Source organism: Penaeus japonicus, unplaced genomic scaffold (assembly GCF_977035675.1).
Source record: "Penaeus japonicus unplaced genomic scaffold, GWHDUDI00000001_assembly GWHDUDI00000024, whole genome shotgun sequence".
NCBI classification, from domain to species: Eukaryota; Metazoa; Arthropoda; class Malacostraca; order Decapoda; family Penaeidae; genus Penaeus; species Penaeus japonicus.
In genome coordinates this window covers 4,827,041-4,839,885 of record NW_028234426.1, presented here as the reverse complement: position 1 = coordinate 4,839,885, position 12,845 = coordinate 4,827,041, and the positions used below count along the sequence as shown (strand labels likewise).

Below are 12,845 nucleotides of genomic sequence, written 5' to 3'. Positions count from 1 at the left end.
TTAGATATATTTATTTGCTTATCATGTAAATTGGCATAAGAGTTGATTAGAGATAACGATAATATTTAGCATTTTGTAAAAATTCATAGAAAAGTATCATAGTGATTCATTTAACTTTATAATCTACCCAACAGATGGCGTTGGATATACAAGGAGTTAAAATACTCCTTTTAATAGATTTTTTACATATCATAGTCATCTTATATTAGGGTGCAGTTAGGATGTGACTTCATAGTGTTTTTTTATACATAGATGATCATTTTTTCAGGTCGAGTGCAATGCATATTTTCTAGTGCATGTGTGGTTTGAAATAAATATATGTATATTTTATTGGGTCTTCATTTTCCTTTATTGGTAGAAGAGCCTCCTTATCTGTCTTGAATTATCTAATGTGTTGTTGATTTAATAAAATTATTTGTGACATCTGGCTCGTTGCCTATTGAGGGAAATCAATCAGATATGTGCAGTATATATAGTATATATACTGTGTTTTATATTTATGTATGCGTTACTTTATCAATCGTCAAGTGATTTTTTCATAATATAGAAATTAAAAACATATAATAAGTAATGGATAATGAATAACAGATGATAATATATAGAAAAAATAACTAACGAACATAGCAACATATAGTGATATCACTATATTGTAGGCATTAAATCGTAAATATATATCTGTGTATAATTAACTTTTTACTCTTGAAAGTTTTGTAGCAATGCTAACTTTAGTGTAATATGTTTTCTAACATAAAAATTAATACAAACAAACATCATATTTTGCACAAAGAGAAAACAAAAAATGAACTTTTAAAAATGTACCAAATCTGATATTGCTCGCATACAAAAAACTGAAAGTGAAAAAGAGGATAGAAAATAGCAGGGATAAAAAAAAATGAGAAAGAAAAAGAAGAAAAATATTATACAACAAATATTCACAAAACACGAAGGTACATGCAATAATATGGGTTGTTGATTGTCAGAACGATATTGTTGGAATATCATCAACAGACAATATTGAATTATGTTATGTATATTGAAGGGTATTAAGACACAATTACACAGCTATAGTTTAATCAGGTAACTACAATATGGCATTACAAAGACAGTCACTCTAACCTGTGAGGACTACAGGACTAAAATACAGGCGAGATAGTTAGATTACTACGGCCTGTATAGGAACCTGTAAATTCCTAATTCAGATAAAAAAATAGCGACGCCATAAAGGAAATGATTAAGAAATGTAAATTTTCTACGAACCTTTCATCAACTGGAAAATTGTTGCAATCATGACAAGTTCAATAGCAAGATTTCTACGTACGTTTTTTGTATAGATTAGCTGTTAGATTCCAGGGAGAAATTCGAATAGCAAGTTAACTAATATTGAATTAGTCTTTTGCCATTTATTTTTTTTTGTGCAATTATTTACAAAGCATGGTGCAGAATCCAGCGCCCGTACTTATTGCAAGATACACTGGAATGGTAACTTAAAGTGTGTATTTTTTTTTTCTTTTTCTTTCTTTTTCTTTTGTTTTAAGAGAGCAAGACCATGATTATTATTGTATCACTCGATCACTTTATATATAAAAAAAAACAGAAAGTGAACTAAGGTCTATCTCAGTCACACACACGACTGTTATATCATAAAAAAAACACATCACAGATTTAACAGGGTCTTCATAACAGACTCTTGTTTATAGCTTACATAAAACGAAGGAGGGGGTAGTATCATACAACTTATATTTTACAAAATCAAATTAGAAATAATAATGCCCTTAATCTGATTTCAAATAAACAAGCTTCGATCTTTACTAATCTGCAATTATCATAAACCCATTAGTGGCATCGAAATACACATGCTGGTTTATGTTTTGATAATCGCTTTAATTAACCAATGTTTTGTGTGTGTGTGTGTGTGTGTGTGTGTGTGTGTGTGTGTGTGTGTGTGTGTGTGTGTAAGATACATTAAATATACGTTATACATATTAATTATTAAGGGGATAAGGAATCGCTTTTTAACAGGGGTCGAGCCCTTCACGCCCCTCAAGGGACTCGCCGATTCTATAATAATAATAATAATAGTAATAATAATAATAATGATAATAATAATAATAATAATAAAGTAGAACGAGAGTAAAGAAAAAAAACAGCGAAAGGAAAATATAAAGAACTGTACGAATAAGAAATCAATAAAAAAAACGAAAGAAAAAAGAAAGTGAAGGATTAATCGATTTTAAACGAAAGAGAGAACGGCAAACAAGAGAAACGGGGCATCGACCTGTTACAAGAGCGATTTCTCTAATGCCCGTTTCCATCACATAGTCCGTCCTTGACCTGAAAGATACTAAGAAGGTAGTCATCAGTATCTCCAGAATATAAACACTGGCGTCATGGTGAATCACCACATTTAAAATAAAGGTATTATTAATTATTTTTGCGGGGATTCCCCCCACAATGCGAACAATAGCAGACAAAAAAAAGTCATATAGATATTAGCTAGATTTTAGCTTTATATCTAATTTTATGTACATGCATATGTACATAAATATTTAACCATCCATCTCTGCTGTCAACACCTGATGTGCCCCATAACAACCAGACTACCAAGCAAGGGGTTTCGTCCCCCTACTTTTACCTCCTACTTATTTCCTTTTACAGGCATAGCTCCTCAGCTTTTCTTCCCCTCCTTACTCTAAGGACTCTCTTCTCCCTTTACTCCAAATTCTTCCGAATTCTTCTGAAACCTTACGTCATCGACAGGTATCAATCACCAAGGTAATAATGACGTCATCGCTTCTAGAACACTCGATTCGATAAATACGATATCAATGAGAGCTGTTCCTGATAAGCTGATAAAAGGTGTCCCATAGTCTTATGTCCATTATGTCACACTCGTTTTCAGTTCAGTGTCTTTTATCTCTCTCTTAGTGTTTGTAGGCACTTTCACTGTAGGCACTGTGAGGATAAGTAATCTTTGACTGTAGGCACTGTAAGGATAAGTACTCTTTCACTGTAGGCACTGTAAGGATAAGTACCATTTCACTGTAAGCACGATAGGGATAATAAATCTTTCACTGTAGGTACTACTTTGATAACTTTTCTTTCCGTGTAGCCACCACAAGGCTTAATTAAATAGTCTATCAGTGAAGGCATCACAAGGGCATTTTTCCAGTGTAAGCACCGCAAGGGTATCATCTAGAAGGACACTATCGACGTCACAATATCCCTCGCGACGTGGTGTTGGCGACGTAGTGAGTGTTGGCACCGCAGGGTCACTAGCCGAGGAGGAGGCGCCGTATGTGAGGGTAGGCGTTGGACCTCATGAAGGCTTTGTATTCTTGAGGGTCGAAGAGGTCTATCACTGGAAGGGTGAGAGGAAGGATGGATAAGTGAGTGAGTAGACGGAGTGAGTAAATGGGGATATGTAAAATTATTTGTCGATGTATGAACATATCCGAATGTAATGGGGTATGCCATGCGAATCGTAATATATGTTCGATTTTTTTTATTAGCTAAAAGGGGTATGATGAGCGAGATAACACATGTGTCGGAATTAATAGAAGTAATGAGACATGAATTTGAAAATTACATTGAAAAAAATGCACATATCGTAAACGGGGGAACTGACGTAAGCATCTATATAATTAAATGTTTATAGTTTCTCTAATGAATGATACATCTGATGCATATAATTTGTGCACACACACACATATATATATATGTGTGTGTGTGTGTGTGAAAGGCAAAATAGACCTAAAGATGGGATCCAGATGGATCTTGAAACTGTCGTCTCATTTTCAATAAATCTATTTTGTATAGTGTTTTTTTTTCCACAGTATATATATATATATATATATATATATATATATATATATATATATATATATATATATATATATATATATATACATAAACAGCAACCCTAAATTCATATACGCTTACCCTCAATGTCTGCCTCGAAGCCAGTAGGAAGAGCCTTGTTCGCTGAACCGTCATCATAGACGGTGATCCTAACCTCACTTTTAGCGAAGATGACGTGAGGTCGTGACCCAGCCTGAAAGAAAAACAAGATAATTATTAATCACGTCATTCGAGGACAGGTAGTCGTGTGTTTCCAGTGTAGGGTTAGTGAGCTGTGTCTTCTCTCTTGCAATACTGGTTTGTCCCTAATTTGCATATGCATTAGGAACGGGATGTCGGTATTCGTGAGTGGCAGGAGTGAATTGCAGTCACAACAAAAAATAAAACGATATTATGACTATATCTAATTTCGATTTACATATATATACTGCGAGTCTCTAATTTCTTCAGTGCCAATAATCCACAGGACAGTGACATATATTTCAAATTACAGATAAGTTAAATTGTCAGTACCTAACACATGTGTATCTATAGATACCTGTTTATATGGTTTTTGTCTTTATCAAAGCACCATTTTTTTATTTATTATTATTTTTTTACTAGGTAATAACCATGATGTTCGTATGGCAAACATGTGTTAAACTGCTAAAGACTATTATATAATTTTATATGCATGTTTTTTTTTATTGAAATTCCAACAAATGTATAAGGGGAAACTTAGAATTATCTGCGAAAATTATATGTATACTGCATATATATACATATACTGTATACAAGTGAATATATATGTGTGTGTGTATATATATGTGTATATATATATATATATGTGTGTGTGCGTGTGTGTGTGTGTGTGTGTGTGTGTGTGTGTGTGTGTGTGTGTGTGTGTGTGTGAATATATGCGTGTGTGATAAGTGGTTGCGTGCATGATATAAGTACACACGTACAGTATTTCGGTATCTGTCCGTTTGTGTGTGGCAATAACGTAAGCAGGATATGTTTCTAAGTATGCCAGATGGTAAAACGCCAGGCTTGTGTAGAGCGGCATGGGGAATGAAGTTCGGGGGGTGAGGGGTTTGAGGGGGGGAGGTGTCATGTGTTCAACATTACGTAGAATAGTTGCAAAATACCTCCGGCCTAACCCTACTACTACTCACACCACACTTGGTACAACACCTACACACCACACCAACCACACTCATAACGCAGTTTCACAATGACACTATACATAACACAATAGAATGTTCATGTTTACAACATAACGAAAAACGCCACTGTAACTACCGGTTTCTGATGTTCTGTATCATTTTCTTTAAAGACGAAGGAATCACACACTCTGTAGTTGAAATATGTGTTTTTTTTATCTCTTGTTTTGTCCGGCTCATTATTAACTAGACGAACATGTGTTGGACTCAATTTTTAGGTTTTTATTGTTTTTATATAGTTTCCCCTTCAAACTTGCGTCATTTTCTTTCTTCGTTTCTGTCTTTCTTTTAGGATATCATACTGTTAATATTATTAAAAATAATGATGATAAGGGTTATGATGATAAAATTAAAATAATAGTAATAATAATGATGATGATTGATAATGATAAATATAATAACACTAACAATAATAATAATAATAAAAATAATGATAGTGGTAATAATAATAATGATAATAATGATAATAATAATGATAATAATGATAATAATAATAACAATAATAATAATATAATTGATGATAATAATACTAATAATGATACTTATGATTAATATAAGGATACCACCAACAATAAAGGTGACAGTCATAATGATAATGATTACAAAAAACTAAATACACCTTTCCATGATCTCAAAGTAATTAAAACTTACCAGCGACACCCTGTTTCCACACCATCGAGCATCATAACCATTGTTTTCTCTCTCGACCTCGATGTAGGCGCCATGACAGTCCACTGTATAGGCGGCTGACAGGTTGTGGAATGTCATGAGGAGATAGAGACCGGGTTCCGTCTGGTAGAGGAGGGAATACGTTAATATAATCATTTTATGATATGGGTATTATAATTTTTTTTTTTTTTTTTTTTTGGGGGGGGAGTGAGGCGAAAGAGGGGGTTTTTTTTTTTTTTTTTTTTTGGGGGGGGGGGGGGGGGGTAAATGGGTAGTGAGGTGAAAGATGGGATTTTTTTTTTTTTTTTTGGGGGGGGTGAGGCGAAAGAGGGTTTTTTTTGAGAGGGGGTGAGGAGAAAGAGGGGATTTTTTTTTCTTTGTTTTTTTTGGGGGGAGGGGTAGTGAGGCGAAAGAGGGGATTTTTCTTTTTGATGTGTGTGTGTGGGGGGGGGGTAGGGGGTATATCGAAAGAAGGGGAATTATCAGAGTTGGAGATACAATGTTAGGTGTGATATTACGTCTTTAATGGTCCGTTTTGAAGTGTTTTTTTTTTTTCTTTTTCTTTTTCTTTTTTTTTTTCTTTATGGTCCTGGGGGATATGATGAGAACATGTGCTATGAGGAGAAGTGAAGGGATTATGGATATGGTTTAATTTGCTCATGTCACTTTAGAAATAATTGTAATTTAAATCAATAGCAAAGTAGATGCATATATTGTTTTATTGGTAGATAAATGCATTAGTATGATCACACTGTATCATAGTGGAATAGAACATCAAATATTAGATTATGCACAAAATACAAAATACCCGCATTCCTATTCATATTGATAGGACAAAAATACATCAATGAAATATATTACATGATAAACGACTTCCTAGCAATATTTACCGAGTATGACATATTCTTATGGTTTACCCCTTTCATTTAAGATCCACTTGTCATCAAACATCTTTAATACAAGAAATAAATCAAGAGAATTCCCCTTTTATTTCATAAATTCGACACCTACCTCGCCCATAGGCCTATCGACCGACGCTACAGCACACAGAACTGACCTTTATGTTCCACTCGCAGAAGATCTGTTCTCCCTCGCGCGGGGCGGAGCGCTTAAGCCTCTCTGTGTCTGGAGGTGCATTCGGGTCCAGGAACTTCCGCAGCAGGGCGTAGGGAAGTGTGTTGAGGTACCTGTGGGCGGAGAGACGGGCGTGAATGGGCGGGATGGGTGGAGAAAAGGATTTAGACGTATCAGATTTCGTAAAAAAAGGAGTCTTGTGTTTGAGTGGTCTGATGTGCTGTTTGTACATATGTATTTTTATTAGGTTAGTACGTGCCTAAGATCTAGTAACTCTGTATCTATGACTTAATATTGATTTAACGAAGTCCTTTGAAGAATTCACGATGAACAAACTGTAAACAAAATAACGAAGGGAAAAAAGGAACACACGAATATGCCACAGGCCCTTTCGCCATGCCCTGAGGAAGCAATATAGCGAAAAGGTCTTCAGAATATCCGTGTGTTTTCCTGGTTTTCTCTTCGTTGTTTCGTTTAGAGCGACGACCTCACTGCTTACTCGAAAAACTGAGGTCTAAAGAGGACGTCGTCTTCGGTCTTCGAGGAAGGTGAGGGAAGGTCTTCGGAGCCAAAGACGCTCCTGACGGCGCTGTCTTCGAAGGGTCTCGGTGGAATCTGGCCGAACGGGTCTGAAACAACTGGCGTGGCACCAGACACCTTTGGGCGAAAGATTAAAACGTATGAGTGAAAACATTAGGACTGCTGTGGAATCGAAACATATTTCTATTGAACTTATACGCATCATTCCACATTCAAAGGAAGATTCGCGCCTCACCTTCCTGTAGCTGAAGAGCGTGGGGTCGATCCCTGGGACATCGTGAGGAGAGTAGAAGGCAGAGTACACGCGACCTGTGCTGTCGTGGAGACCGAGGCCTGGTTCCTCGCGCGACTGAGGGAAAGACCAGACCTGCATCAACAAAGGTAATCATTATCATTGGCCATATGATATTTATTATAATTCAGTTTGACTAATTACAACTTCTGATGTTGAGTGTCCCGTTTGCATAATTTACATGTCTGCATAATATATATATTTTTTTTTTTTTTTTTTTTTTTTACTTTCAGCATTTAGAATTGTCATACCTGATCATGCGCAGTGAACGGCTTCGAAGGGGGAGGTTGGTTCTCTTGGACGACCTCATCACCGTTGGCGTCCACTAAGACCTGGCCCAAGGAAGCAGGTGTTACTACCCCTTCTGGTGCCTTGTAAGGAGGTATATTCAAACCCTGGGCATTTGAGGTTTTGAATGGAGCTGCAGAGAAACCATTGTTGTAGGATTCAGGTTCGGCTCTATCGTATGACGACTCGTCTGTCTGATCACGCGAATATTCCTCGATGGAAAGCGGGAAAGGCCTGTCTCTGTCGTAGAGGGTTTCTGGTATGAAGGGAGATTCGTAAGAGTCTGCAAAGTCGATGGACGGAATTGGTGAATATTCGACACTGGGTGGTGGCTTCTTGGACATGGTTCTTTCAGTTGTGGTGTTAACAGTGTCTATGGCATAGTCTGGTGCGTTGTCAATATGTTGGTCCTTCTCAGGAGAAAGGAATGAGGTAGAGAGAGGCAGGGCAGAAAGAGGCGCAAAGGTCGTAGTAGTTCGGGGTGGGTTGGTTGTGATTGGGAAGGGTGTGTATTGCGGAGTCTTGAGGTCCTCTGCAGAGGGTGTGGTTGCTTTGGTTCTCAGATTGAAAACAGGATTTGTTAACTCAGAAAGATTGACTCCAGTGTAGGCATCGTGCTTGTAATAGTCCCCAGGATAGAGTACGTCCTGTTTGATGCTAATGGGAACATCTTCCACAGTGCCTGTTCTTACACCCTGGTTTCCTGGCTTCGAGTTCTCAAACCCAAAGTGACTTGACACATCAACAGAAAACCCAGTGTTGTGTCCCTGAAAACTATGAGTAGGATGGGAAGCATCGTCTGAGGTGTGGGAGCCATCTGATGAGCCTCCAAGCTTGGGAGCTTCCATGAGGAAGAATGGGTCGGGAGTCTTAACAACAGGTCTGTTGGGTTTGAAATTTGGTCCTTCCTGGTTGACCTGTGTGTTCTGAGGATACTGGTTGCTAACAGGACCAGCGACGTCGTCAAGAATACGATAAATTCCATTCAGGAGTGAATTCTCCTGAGTTTGTTCATTGATACCAAGAGTCTCGCTAGAAATACTCTCTGCCACTGTTGCATCGGAACCCAATGAAATCTCGTCAGTCTCCTCAGGCTTTGCAACCTGGCTTTCACGGTCTGTCACTTTAGCGGCTTCAGGGTTTTCATGGTATTCATACTCAGATCCTTCGTTTTCATAAGTCACAGGATCTCTATAGTTTATAATATCATGAACAGCATCGCCGTCGGTCTCATTTTCATGTTTTAATGGAACATATTTGACCTCAACTGGCTCATACTGGATATACACTGGCACGGCGTTTGGACTGCCAGGAAGCTTAATGAAGAAAGGTGAGTCTCCACCATATTCTGTATAACCTTCGTCATCCTTCCGACTGAAAATCCCAGGAATGTCAAAATGATTTGGAGGTCGTGCTTCAATAGCTATGGGTTGCTCTCTCTCCTTATCTCTTGACACCTCGCCAAGTCTGTCAATAAAGGATGACGGAAGAAGGATTGTTGCTAGTTCTGGCTCACTGGTTGTTGATGAAAAGATCGCCTCAGTAGTCGTAGATGTTGCTTCATTATCATTGATTAGTACTTCACTTGGTTTAGCTTCTCTTGGGGTCTCAGAGTCCTGGCTACTGTCTTCTAAAGAGGATACTAGTTTTGTGTCTTCAGAGTTGTTAGCGCCTGGGGAGTTGTGATCTTCCTGATGGCCATTGGTCTTGGTGTTCTGGCTCACATAATTCCAGAAATACTCTGTAGGTTCTTCACGGATAGCAGGTTCAATAGATACTGCACTTGGGAGCTCTGTTGCATTCATGACTTTGGGTCTGGTTGTTCCGACATCAGGTTTGGGAGTTGAAAAATCTTCTTTATCGGTGATCATATTTGGTTTATCAGTCACAGTTTCCAGTCTCTCAGACAGTTCATCTGGTTTGCTAGTAGTAATGTTTTGGCTGTTGGAATCGGATCCTACATCCATTGTGTTTGGAATGTTAATGTTATCAACTCCTTCATTTGTTTTAGTTGTATTTTCTGGTTTGATTGTTACGTTTTTGACTATGTTGCCAGCTAACTCTTCTAGTTTGTCAATCAGTGCTTCTAGACTATCAGCTATGTTAGGTTTCTTAATCTGAATATCTGGTTTGTCAGTTACATTGTTTGGTTTAATTGTTTGCATTACTTCAGTGACATCCTGGATTGGCTCCTCTGACATCTCGTCATTATCAGAGAATGATAGAGTTGTAGTATATTTATTATCTGTGTTATCATCAGTAACTTCCTGTATTCTGGACGATTCATCTTGTGCAGGCGAGCTAATGGCTACCTTGCTTCCCTGTTCCTTGATTATGACGGAGCTACTACCAGCCAACTTTTGGTTGTTCAAAATTTCATCCAGCATAGCCTGGTTCTGCAAGATGAGATATGGAATAGAAAACACAGTTGTGGTTTCCACTGCAGTCTCTAAGCTACTGTTTTCAGAGGCGTCGTCAAATGAAGATTCCGTAATGTTTTCGGTCCCATCATTTTTAGCCTTAAAGGGCACTGTTGTGATTTCTAAGCCTTCGCTTTCTGACATTCTGTTTTGTGAGGTTATCTCCATGCTACTTACTGTAACTGTCGTTGGTGGTTCAGGTTCATCTGTAGATTTCATATCATCCATTGAGAATTCGAGAGTTGGATAGACATATTTTTGCTGAGAAGAACTTGTGACAGATGGGACTGTAACCTCATCTCCCTCGTCAGTGGTTGGCGAAACAGTCTGCTTGCTCTCGCTCTGATCATAAGGCCTGTCCTGAGCCATAAGGGAATCAACGAGACTCTCATAATAATCGTAACCCTTAAAGCCATCTTCATCCGTAACATCCGGGTAGTCATACATCACTGCTCCTGTTGTTCCATCTGTTGGTGTCGGTGCGGTTGTCATTTCCATCATGCTGTGGTCCATAAAACCAGCCATACTTATCGAGTCTGTTTCTAGCATTGCGTCTGGTCCCTTGTCCTCTAGGGTAAAGGCCGATTCAACCTCAGTCGTAGTTTCTACCTGTGCCTCGTCCTCCACCGTGTCACTCCTTGTAAGCGTTGCCTCATCACGGTGTTCGACAGGAAACTCAGCCGAAGTCAAGTTGGCGTTTATGTCCTCGCTGTTGTTCCTCTTGCCTCCGATGTCAAAAAGATCTTGTATGTTGATCGTGAAATCGCCTACAGGGACTTGTATCTCTTCAGGTGCGTTCTCAAGAGCGCTAGTTAGACTATCTATTATATCATTGAATAAGCTATCTGTCAGAGACCCATCATTGGCACCACTTGTCTCCTGTGTGGCGCTATTCTTCACTGGATCTTTATCATCACCAGCATCCATGAGAGAAACGGAGTCATTAGCAGGAAAATCATCCTCGGAGAACCTATCTGTGGTTCTTACAGTTGTCAGGTCTAGTGCTTCAATGTTATCGGGTGTAGACGTCTCAGCTCTCTCCACCTCTTCTACCTCATTAATCTTGAATCCTCCAGCCATTGTTGTCTGCTGTGTGGTAACTGCCGTTTCGTTTCGGCTCTCATCGGAAACAGCATCTGCGTCTGTGACAGCCACAATTCCTTCCCCTTCTTCCTTCATCACTTCAACCTGTAGATCCATAGGGGACAGTGTACTTTGACCAGTTCTTTCACCATCTTGTACATTTCCTGTAGTCGTCTGTGTGATGCCATCATAATCAATGGTATCATCATAATCGATGGTGTCGAGGTAAGGGTTGAACTCTCCCTCAGATTCGTCAATGGAATGGTGAATATATTGGTTATAATAGTCGTAATCATTGTCAGCAGAGAAAATGTGATTGTGTGGACCCTCATCTCTCTCCTGTGTAATTATTCCGTCACTTACAGTAGTTATATCATCCACTCTCATTTCCAAATTGTCTTCTGTCTCGGAGACATGGCTCTCTGTAGTATCTTCAGCCTCTTCCTGTGTTGAAATAAGGTTATGGGAGTCGTCCTTTTCCGTATTGTTTCTGCGAACGACACTCTCTTGGTCTACATTTACGGGATATTCTGTTGTTAATTCCTCGTCAAAGAAATCAGACTCTTCTGTGGTATCGGACAGATTAGATCTTTCTTTGGTATCAAAAACTTCCTGTTCTTCTGTCGTGTCAGAGACTTCGAGTCTTTCTGTAGTGTCAGGTATATCAGATCTTTCTGTGTTATCAGATGATTCAACCATCGCATCAAGTACATTAGGCTTCTCTTTCTCATCCAATATTTCAGATGCTTCAGTGATGTCAGACCTTACTGTAACTTCGATTACTTCTGGTGTTTCAGTGATGGAAAGTGTTTCAGATCTTTCTGTGGATTCAGGGACTTTTGATCTTTCGGTGTTATCAGCCACTGCGGATACTTCTGTGGGAGGAAGCACGTCAGATTTTTCTGTAATATCGAATTCCTCTGATTTTTCTGTGACTTCAAGAATTTCGGATCTGTATAAAGTATCGTCCACTGCAGAATTTTGTGTGGCTTCAAGTAAGTCAGACCTTTCTGTAGTATCTGATGCTTCTGCCCTTTCAGTGATGCCAAATGTTTCAAAGATCTCCGTAGTATCATAATCTTCAGATTTTTTAATACTGTTACTCTCGTTTGAAGATTCTGTAGTATCTTCTGATCTTTCAGTGTTGTTCAGTGTTTCAGGTACTTCTGTACTACTTTCTTTGAAAATGCTATTTTCTTCAGAACTTTCCTTAGAATCAGATGTACTAAACTTTTCTTCTGAACCGTAAATGATATCGGATCTCTCGAGAGCATTTTCAACATTACTGCCACCTTCAGGAACGATTTCATTGGTAATTTGCAAATCTGTTGGATACTTCAGAGTTGTCACATCAGCCATGTTATCCTCACTCTCTCCTGTTTGAGATTCGTCACTCTTTACTTCCGATTCCATTTCTTC

At 38.6% G+C, this 12,845-nt stretch overlaps 1 protein-coding gene across 2 annotated transcripts in view; it reads right to left on the bottom strand.

Moving 5' to 3' along the window:
* Positions 1–1,054: 1,054 nt before the first annotated feature.
* LOC122264944 (uncharacterized) overlaps positions 1,055–12,845 on the bottom strand; it is a 54,344-nt gene continuing 42,553 nt past the window's right edge. Inside the window, exons 2-8 of one of the 2 annotated variants that reach the window (XM_086550599.1) lie at positions 7,887–12,845; positions 7,579–7,710; positions 7,303–7,460; positions 6,787–6,916; positions 5,712–5,852; positions 3,940–4,051; positions 1,055–3,358 (exon numbers count right to left, since the gene is read on the bottom strand). The exon at positions 7,887–12,845 is cut by the window's right edge and continues 1,703 nt beyond it. In XM_086550599.1, the coding sequence (XP_086406725.1) occupies positions 3,273–3,358; positions 3,940–4,051; positions 5,712–5,852; positions 6,787–6,916; positions 7,303–7,460; positions 7,579–7,710; positions 7,887–12,845 (5,718 nt within the window). In that variant the 3' untranslated portion in view covers positions 1,055–3,272. The remainder of the gene's footprint in view (positions 3,359–3,939; positions 4,052–5,711; positions 5,853–6,786; positions 6,917–7,302; positions 7,461–7,578; positions 7,711–7,886) is intronic. The other variant, XM_086550600.1, reaches the window with a different exon arrangement.